Source organism: Nasonia vitripennis, chromosome 4 (genome assembly GCF_009193385.2).
Source record: "Nasonia vitripennis strain AsymCx chromosome 4, Nvit_psr_1.1, whole genome shotgun sequence".
Classification (NCBI taxonomy): Eukaryota; Metazoa; Arthropoda; class Insecta; order Hymenoptera; family Pteromalidae; genus Nasonia; species Nasonia vitripennis.
In genome coordinates, this window is record NC_045760.1 from 21,451,754 (window position 1) to 21,461,888 (window position 10,135).

Below are 10,135 nucleotides of genomic sequence, written 5' to 3' on the forward strand. Positions count from 1 at the left end.
TTTTATTTTTATTTGAACCAGACATTCCTCTTTTCGAATCAACAGTGTGTGGATCGTATATATGTACAATTTCGTTACAATTAACTGATAATAATACTATGTATGTACACTCAAAAACTCGATACTGTCTTTTCATCGCAAAACAGTAATAATTTTTATACTCGCCGTTTTTATTTCTTTTCAAATTTCACACGTCCACCTATAATATAAAAATTTTATAAACGCTTAGACAACATTGCAATTTCAGGAAGAAATTATAGTCCTTAGTTTATATAGTAAATGCACGATTCAAGTACGCATGTAGAAGAAACAATTGGAATTTCCCTATATTGCCCGCAGACAACAAGGGAAAGATAATAGCCATTCTTTTACACATATAAAACATTCTTGAGTGACGCGACTACGCTAACAATGTAGGGGAGGATGAGACAATTTCGCATTTTACATAGGCGATGATAATCTTATGACCGCAACTTTAATCAAACATTGAACGATTTGAATTTATAAGTCTCGTAACTTTGCGGGGTGACTCGGAAGTTTGTCTGTAAGTGATGTGTATATGTAATGCGGTTCTACCAACAATGATAAAGGATTGCTCAAGATGAATCTCTAAATTTTAACTAATATCGGACTATAAAATTCGTAAAGTTTTGCGGAGGCAAATTCGTAATTTGTGCAATTACATGAGATTTCAAATACTTTTATTAAAATACGAAAAAATACGAAAATTCCAGGACTCTGAGATTTTCTTTAAACTTGGACAACTTTTTATCTTAGCAACCAAACCTTAGTTTATCAGCGCTGAAATTAAAAGTTTTTTTATATTATCTATATACAAAATTGCCCAATCGCAATAGGAATTTGTCGCAGGATTTAAATATAACAGGTCAGCATTTTTCTTGCGAAAGCTTCCATAAGCATTTTTGTCATCCGGTTAATTCGTCACCTAACTTTACGAATTCGCCCCATCCTCCCTTATATTCAATATCCGTTATAGTACAGTGTGCGAAACGATCTAGCAGTTCTACACGTCGTATTTTGATTGCTGCTTCGTATACAAGCCTTTCGCGACGAAGGTATGATACATAAGTACGTGCGAGTCCACCAACGTATATATATATATATATATATATATATGTGTGTGTGTGTGTGTATATGTGTACAACAGGAATAACTACACAACGAGCTAGCAACGGTAGCAAGTCACTGGGGGAGAAACTAGAACCTTCAGTCGTGACTATAAAATAATACGTGATATGAGTTCAAGTCTAGTGGTGGGGAACGTAGCTGTGCACCATGGCCTGTTGTTGGCAGGGGGCCAGTTCCTCTTCGGCGGAGCTGCAGAGCATGCCCACGAGGGTGTAGTCGACGAACGGTGGTACCTCCATGTCCGGTACCTCGGCGTAGCTCATGGGAGGAGCGGCGTTGACTTGGGCTTGCAGCCGCGTGTCCAGGACCTCGCAGGTGTAGTGGCAGGAGGACCTGTCGTTGCCCTGGTAGAAGAAGGATGGCGCGGGGCTGGTCTGCTGCTGGTGCATGTGGTAGCCGAGTCTCTCGTCGAGCATCCGCTGTTGCTGCTGCTGCTGGGGCGACTGGTTGGGCGAGGGCTCGGTCCGCGGCGGCTGGGGGAGGCTCTGCATCATCTGGTGGTAGCCTTCGTAGTTGAGGAAGCTCGGAGCCTCGGCTACCGGGGAGTGACTAGAGAGCAGCTGGGAGCTGCGCATTTCCTTTGGCTCGTCGTAGCTTGCGACGTGGCCCGCGGCCGGCAGGGGGGCTGGGTAGTCCTCGTGGTTCGTCGACCAGCTGTTGCTGCCCTGCTGAGCCTGGTACGAGCTGTAGGGCGGGCAGGTCTGCGTTTGGCCGGCGTCTTTCTCGCTCTCGTGCGCCTGAAAGGTGTCAAATGAAGCGTACTTTACATGACAAAACGCTTTGCATGAGCAGGACAAAACGTTGGACGACTCGAGAGAGGCGTTGAGACCAACCTGCGAGACGCTGACGTGACTGCTGCTCGAGTCCTCGCTGAGCAGCTGGGTCCAGTAGGTCTGCTCGTGTATGTCGGGCATCTCGTACTTGATGGTGCCGCTGCCCAGGTCCAGCAGACTGGGTGGCGACCTCGCGACCTCGTGGTTCCCGTTGAGCCCGAAGTCCGGCCTGATCGGCTGGTCCAGCTGGAAGATCTCCTCCGGCTGGAAGAGGTCGCCGCCGAACCCGGCGGGGAACTCCGCGCTGGGATAGGCCGACGCCTCCTGCGGCAGGCCGGGGTAGCCGAGGTTGCTCTGCTCGATCGAGGGCTCCTGGGGCCAGTAGGCCGGCGCCTCGTTGCCGGTCATCTGCTGCGCGTGCTGCGGGTCGTACACCGGGTTCGACAGCGGCTCGTGCTGCTGGTGCTGCTGCTGATGGTGCTGGGCCGCCTGGTAGGACGGCTGGGCCGCGCGGTAGCTCCGCTGCAGGCTGCCGCAGACGCACTCGAACGGAGAGCAGGAGCAGGAGTAGCCGGTCCTGTCGCCGATCAGCGGCGGCACCGGGGCCGGCCGAGCCGGCAGCTCCAGCTGGTCCGAGGCCGGTCGTTTGGTACCTCGGAGCGTCATGAGCTGAAGCGGAGAGAAATTGTTGTAGACGAGCTGCGGTCGTCGACGGCCGATGGACGTATTAGAAAAAGTAAGACTCACCTTTGAGCCGAGCGCGGCCTCGCGCGCTAGGATGACGGCGAGCCCCCGGACGCGCCTGCCGGCGCCGACGCTCCTGCGCGCCTCGGACGTGGACTTGGCCTCGGGTCGCGGGTGGTCGTGGCTGCCCTTGGCCTGGAAGAAGATCGCGTGCTCGGTGTGTCGCCAGAAGTGCGTGACCGGGTAGCCGCAGTGGCCCCTGCAGGCGTGGATCTGCAGCCGGCCGGTGCAGAGCCGGTTCGGGCAGGGCTTGCCCTGCTGCTTCTTCCGCGCTTTGTCGCAGATGGCGGGCCGGAGGTGGACGCGGCCGCCGCCGGGCAAGACGCACTTGAGCGAGCACTCGAGCACGCCGAGGCAGGACTTCTTGAGTATGCTGACGTTGTGGTTGTTGGTGTTGCGCATCGCCCAGCCGGACGCGTGTCTGCGCGCCTCCTCGCAGTCCGCGGGGTAGACCTTCCTCACGTGGCCGTCCGCCCACTCGCTCCAGGCCTCGTACTCCACGACCTTCGGTACGTTCGAGTCGTTGATGTCCCACTCCTGGTGCGGGTACTGCTGCTGCTGGTTTCCGGCCACGGTCGCTGACATCGTCGGCGACCCAACTCGACTCCTGCAACACGAACGTAAAAGCTCTCTCGTGAACAGGCTGGTCGAATGCAAATGCGCGGACGCGTCGATTTTTCAGAGCCGCCAGCTCTCGGCGCTAATTGGCGCGAGCGTGCGAGGGGCATTAATATCGCGGGGACGCAGGCTCGTTACACCATTGTCTTGCGCGAGCGATAGCGAATTCTAAATCGAGAGATAATACGGCTGCGCGCCTCGAAGATTCCGTCGAACAGGACAATTTGTCCTGACAAAGTGGCGTGTAACATTGCGCGCACGCCTACCGCGCCGCGCGGCGAAATTATTATTCAAAATTTAATTGACACCCGGTGGGCGAGAGCCAGGGAGCGTACGCGCGCATGCATCGGCGTGATTAATAAGTCCGCTTTATCCCGCGTGCGCTAACTGCGGCATTTGTTTCTCTCTCTCTCTCTCTCTCTCTCTCTCTCTCTCTCTCTCTCTCTCTCTCTCTCTCTCTCTCTCTGCACCCTTGAACCCGTTCGGCGATATTTCCTCTCCGCGGTATTATAAGCGGCCATAAATAATAACAAATATCCAGCCGATGATTAAGCCGTTGAAATTCCCCCGCCAAGTGTCGTATGAGGACGTATTATAATATATTATCAACGCCGTGGAAAAGTCTAATTTAACGTTGCGCAACGCGCGTACGCGCCGAGCGAGTCGGCCAGCTCGCGCGCGAGCGATCGAGATAAAATCCCAATTTATGGCTGAGCCTACTCGCGCGCGCGAGCGAGCATTATACTTATGGCTGCTCGTGGGTGGCCGGCCGACAGGCGGCTCTGCGACTTCCCGGAATTTGTGCTGCGGCGTAGGCGATTTCCGCGCGAATTCGGCGATTCGCAATTGCACATTCGCACGCCGGCCCGGCCGAGAATCCGGCGTCGCCTATGAATCACGGCTCGTGTATGGTGTGTATAAGAGCCGAGAGGGCGCGGAAAGCTCGAGACTAGCCGTATGCAGCGCCGTTGGAACAGCACGCGCGAGGATCCGAGTCGGAGATTAGCGAACAAGTTAATTCCTCGGCCGAGAGGACGCGACCCTCTTGAGATAGACGAACCGATTATGGCCCATAAGAGAGTCGGTGAGGCGCGCAGAGGAATCCCGAGGATGCGACGCTCTGATTTATAGGCGCGCATATAATGCACGCACCTCTCCGATCAGTCTTCCGCTAATAAACTCATCGCGCGCGCGCACTCGGGCACGCTCTAAGCGCCTGTACCAGGCGCATAATTAGCCTGCGAAAAAGAAACTAGAGACTGCGTTGCGTGCGCGCGATAATCTCGAGCCGGCATCGGCCGCGGCCGATGTATCATCTTACTCTCGCGGGAGAGGCGACGACTTTATCGCCCGGTCCCGGCAATCGTTCACTCGACTTTTCATTCGCGCGCCTTTGACCCTATAGCTGTATACGTGCAAGCGCGCGCGCGCGCGAGAGAGAGAGAGGGAGAGAGAGAGAGAGAGAGCTTATCTTCGCGCGTAATTTAATTTGCGCTCTCGTGTTCGCGCTAACTTATGGCCCTTCGAGATCGCGACCCTCTCTCTTTTTTCGGGAATTCCTCTCCCGCTCGCTGCGCCCATCTGACGTCCTCCTCGTTTGTCGAAGATAAGCTCCGCTCGCCTGTACATATATTATAATGCACGCGCAGGCATTTAATTGCGCGGGACGCGATATCTGAAAACCATTATCAATATCTGGCATCGGCCGCCGCATGCATATAATATTTTCAAGTTCGCACGCACTCTTGATTTAGTATACGCGCGAGTTCGAAATTTCTCCCCACCCAGCTCCGTCGCCGGCTTCACATATTGTTACAACTCATAGCTTGGATTTTCAAATCGTTATTATACGGAACGCGTACACTCGCTGCCCAGAGTGCAGCCTCAATTCTCTCCCTCTTTCTCTCGCAGTCGCGCGGGCCGTTAACGAACGCGTTTGGTGCGCCGCTACAGCTTCTGTGCTGATGATGATGGGCGATGGAGATAGCATCTCCCGCCGGCGCGGAACGGCCAATCTCGCCATCTTCAATATTTACCTCTCAATTATACAAACGTCGCGCCAAAATCGAGAGCTTGTAATGAGCCCCCTCGAGACGGGCTTGACTCGAGTTTGGATTTTAATGTGCCGAGTGCGAAATACGTTCTTGTGTTTAGCGAACAGGCCGATCGTAATGATATGAAGGAACTTTGTTTCGCAGTACCTTTTCAAAGGCTCAAATTCGAATGATTAGATATTCGCGCAAAAGTCAATTTCGAAACTGACGCATAGCTCTTTAATTTCGAGTCTCTCGTTCTCGGCGATTCCCACTCGAGATAAGGAAGATCGTTTTTCGCGCGCGCGACGAGAGCGACGGCCGACTGATGCCCATTATTCAATGCACAAGCGCGTTCGCGTTTCAAGTAAGTTTACGCTGCGCCGAGTGAAATCTCAATTAGAAATAGGAGCGCGCATAATTCAGCGGGATCGCAGGGGCTGCGTTGCCGCATTAATTATCCCGGCGTCAACATCTCGACTCGAAGAGAGAATTCCCACAGTGCCAGAAACGCGCGAAAAACTCATGATTTACCGCGCGCTCTCCTCTCCCGAAAAATCCGGACCAACTTCGTAATCCTGATTTAGGTCGCGGTCCTAAATCACGTCATAGCCTGCTATCTTTCTCTCTTCCTCTGCCTTCCTGTCTGATTAAAGATGGCGAGAGAGAGAGAGAGAGAGAGAGAGAGAGAGAGAGAGAGAGAGAGAGAGAACCGCGAGGATTAGAAGCGTGCTCGTGGCAGCCAATCGTGGCGAGCCGCCAATGGGCGACCAGCCGAAGACGCCCCCGCGTCCAATGGGGAACCACGAGTACGCCCACTGATTAGATACGCGCGCTTCTTTCTTTGTATTTCGTTTTTTCCAAGCTATTCTTGGGAAATCGATTCGCTTAAATGTGGCAGGGTAAAATTAGATCGGTAAGAGATCGGCTCTATATCGCTTGACGCACTTCTCTCCGTGCGAGTCTGTGTAATAGAAAGAAGAGATGCGCTTTGCGACGACGGACAAAATCTACAGAAAAATAACCCTACACCCTACCCAAAATAATTCTGCTCGGAAAAATTCTTTACAAATTTTCGGTAATTGTACTACACCACAATCGCGTATAACCTATTGTTTGCATTGTTGACAACAATAGGTTATATGATTGTGTAGAGTTTTGCGGTCTAGTAAAATTACCGAAAATGTGTGTAGGCAATTTCCGTGCAGTGAATATCTGTGTAGAATTTTTCCGTGCAGTTATATCCTGTGTACTTTGACGCTCTTGTGTTCGAATGCGTAGAAAATTCAGACTGGGATTCAGGCAAAGCATATATAGATAGAGCGTAAGTTCAGCTTATATAATTAGGGAAGAAAAAAGAAAATATACTTACAGCACAACCATAGTCGAATAATCTCTTTGCTGCAGGTCCTCGATCCTCAACAGTCTCCGGGGATGCCTATCACCGCAGTATCTCGTTGCTACCAGCACTCGTAGTCCAGCGCACCTCACTGCATGTGGCAAAACTCCAACTCTCACAAACGGTATTATCAACACCCACTGCAAGTTCCTATGCAGTTCCGCGATGAACACACACAGGAAGCTTGGACACCGTGTACTGGCTGAAGAACAGAACAGCTGCTTGCTGCGCGGCTCTGTCAGATGCGTGCGACACGGAGTCGCGCGTCGAACTGCAGACCAGGAGCTCGTGCTTACAGCTCGGTGGAGTCTCGATGCTCTCTCCGAGTAGACCGATAGGGGGAAGCAACTCCGCCTTTGGGGAGGGGCCTAGCCCGGCCAATGGCAGCCGAGTACACTAGCTTACGGTGGTTACCTACCCCCGGGCCGATGCTCAGGCCTGAGCAAAGCTGTGGTATGTTACTACTGCTCGACGCCTTAATTGCTGCTGCTGCTGCTCGACTGATGTTTGAGCGGAGAGGAACAGACCAGTGCGAAGGGAGACTTCATAGGGTGCGGGTGGCTGGGAGAGGGAATGGGTGGTTCGTTCTGTTAAGCATATATATATTTCGTTTCGCCGAATGCAACTTATTTCCGGAAATCTATGTTATTGTACGTATAGTAAAGTATAGAGTGAAAGACTGCATCTTGCTACTTATCAACGAGCTCAAATGCTAAAATACATACCCGACACAGACAACAAATTCATGCCGTTCGAGGAAATCGCGTTCGTCAAAGACAACACCTCTAATAGGTACTCGGTGTTTTAATTAAAATACATAGGGGACGCAAACTTGGCACGAACGTTACATAGCCAGAATTTTAAACGATCGCAAGCAGCAAGCTGGAAAGGACAATGTTTTAATTTTAGGTCAAACACGGAGGCCCGTTACATTTGTTCAGCGTTCACTCGTACATGACGAAATTGAAGCTTTCGCCGCCTTGAGTTTTGTTTAGGCGCTGCCATATACTTGTACTATTCTTCAATATGTCGCTCAAGTCAATATATAGTACAGATAATTAACGCTGTAAGCTAATACTGTAGGCGCACGAGATCGGCGACAATTCGTATTCATTTTTCTGGAACAGGAAAATGACAGATAACAGACCGTTTCTGTGACAAACATGTCGTCAGCGGATCCTTGAAATTACTGCGAGTTCAGCGAATTGCGCCTGCTTTCGCAATAGAGAACTTTTGCTCAAGTTAACGTGAGCAAAACTTTACTCAAGCCCCATTCTTATTCCTATAAAAGGTGTGGGTGGAGGTTAGAATAAATAAATGTTGAGTCACATCTTAAAAAAAAAATATACATATATTATTTATCTACATTTATGCTTTCATAAACGAATATATCAAAAATCCTCACGTATGTACGTACAAACGGTCAGATGATCACAGCAGTGTTCCGATATGACTATTGATATTTTACTCCCGTAGACACTTCACAACAAAAACTTTTCTGTGAAATCAAAGAATGTATCGAAATATCTTCGGGCACACGATATTTTCTGTACTCATTGCACTATTTGAAAAAAAAGTCGAAAAAAAATGTCCTCGCCTATACGGCCTGTGCATTTGGTAAATGCACCGTTTCGTTTGCACCGCCATATTGATGATGTTATGACCTCCGTATTATATTGCCAATAATGAGGAGAGCATGGAGGGGAGCCGTCACTCAAACCAAGACTTTTCGCACAATTACTGTGATTATTGCAAAATCCAAGGCACTTGTAGAATCTGTAATTGAATTGCAAACATTTTATGCTACTCTTATACCAATATTATCAGGCTATTTCTAGATTTTGTCTATATAGAATAAGTGAGGTAGCCTATTTCGATATAAAAACTATAGATTGGCATAAGAGTAGCACAAAATGTTTGCAATTTGATTGCAGATTCTAAAAATGTCTTAGGTTTTGCAAAATTTGCAATGATTATGCGAATAATCATGTTGGTTTAAAGGCCGATCCCTCTCCATGCTCTCAACGCTAGGCGCATGCGTGTACGCAGCAAACTAGCGCACCTATGTATTCAGCTATTATGTTATATAGGTGCAGCGGCCATGGCAGCCAAGACGCGTACTAGCGCCATCTGGCTTCAGCTTAAAGATGCTTACTAGCGACATCTGGCTAATGGCTTCAGCTTGAAGATGCTTCTATTTTTAGAACCGACGCTTAGGCTACTTACATATTTTCTTATTATTGAGCCCAGGTAATTAAAGTTAGGTCTGTTACAAGCAAAGATAAACCAGAAACATGAACAGCATAAGGGGGCACACCACCTTTGAAATTAAAATCAAAATTTTTCATTAAAAACTTCTAAATCCTTATATGAATAAACCAAATTTTGTTTACAATTCTTAGACATAATTTCCTTTATTTTGATGATTTTAGACCTTCTATATACCTCTATAATACCTACGTATAGTAGGGAGTCCATAATTCACTGACCGTAAGATTCAAGAGGAACGAATGGCCCAAAAGAGCTCAAACTCCAGGATATTGTTTAAAAGTACATTAGTTATGGTATGAATGAGAGGATTTGATTTAAATTACATAGAAAAAAAGTTACATGATAATTATGTTAAAATAATTCATAAATTGATAAAAAAAAAACAGTAATATGCTTATAAAACTTTTTCTATGAAATTTAAATCAAATAACGTGCAAAAATCCATGTACCGATCTCTGTACATATTTGCGGAACAAGAACAGAAATGAAAACAGCTTGCAGTTCTGCATATGTGAGCCATTCTGCGAGAAGTCGAGCTTTTGCAATTTTAAGGGCACATGTGCCAGACCAAGTTTTTTTACCATTACTAATTACCGAAATATATTTAAAATAATTAAAAAAAAAACCGTTGCAAATCATCTTCCCTATCAAAAATTGCGAGCAGATTAAAATAGGGTAAAATTGGTCGAAAATGTGAGGGTCTGATAAAAAAGTAAAAATGCTGGCTTTTCCGACATTTTTTTTTATTTTAATGGGCCTGTAACTTTTTGTTCGCCTACCTATGGTTGGAAGGTAGCAAACTTCTTCTTTACATGTTGTATGTCCAAACGCACTGTTACAATGCCGCTAGCGTAAGCGGGTCTTGGGCGTTGTCGTCCAGATCGAGCGGGTGGGTGCCTATCATCGGTACACAGCGCGTCCTTAGGTTGCGGATAGAGGAACAGCCCCTAAGAAAGAGGTTAGCTGCGAATAAATTGAATAAGCAGCCGCGGACAGCCGATAGGAACAGCCGTGGGTGTGATGAGCCCACACTGTCGAACGCATTCATCTAGAAACACTACGCAAGCACCACAACAAAAAACACTTCACATTATCTCTTATCTCTTAATCTATCTCTTTCATCACACATTACAAAAATGGACAAAAAT

At 48.3% G+C, this 10,135-nt stretch overlaps 1 protein-coding gene across 1 annotated transcript; it reads right to left on the bottom strand.

The window, feature by feature from the left end:
• LOC100114913 (transcription factor glial cells missing 2-like) lies at nt 1-7,937 on the bottom strand. Its single transcript, XM_008215905.3, has 4 exons — nt 6,690-7,937; nt 2,670-3,273; nt 1,983-2,591; nt 1-1,886 (listed from the first exon to the last, which is right to left on the bottom strand). Exons 1-4 carry the CDS (start codon nt 6,698-6,700, stop codon nt 1,269-1,271), a joined length of 1,842 nt encoding a protein of 613 aa, XP_008214127.1. The 5' UTR covers nt 6,701-7,937; the 3' UTR covers nt 1-1,268.
• Between the last annotated feature and the right edge of the window lie 2,198 nt (nt 7,938-10,135).

Coding starts and splice junctions, on each gene's coding strand:
- LOC100114913 (XM_008215905.3), bottom strand. Junction 2,592..2,669: donor AGGCCGCGCTCGGCTCAAAG/GTGAGTCTTACT, acceptor TCTCCGCTTCAG/CTCATGACGCTCCGAGGTAC. Junction 1,887..1,982: donor GTCACGTCAGCGTCTCGCAG/GTTGGTCTCAAC, acceptor GACACCTTTCAG/GCGCACGAGAGCGAGAAAGA.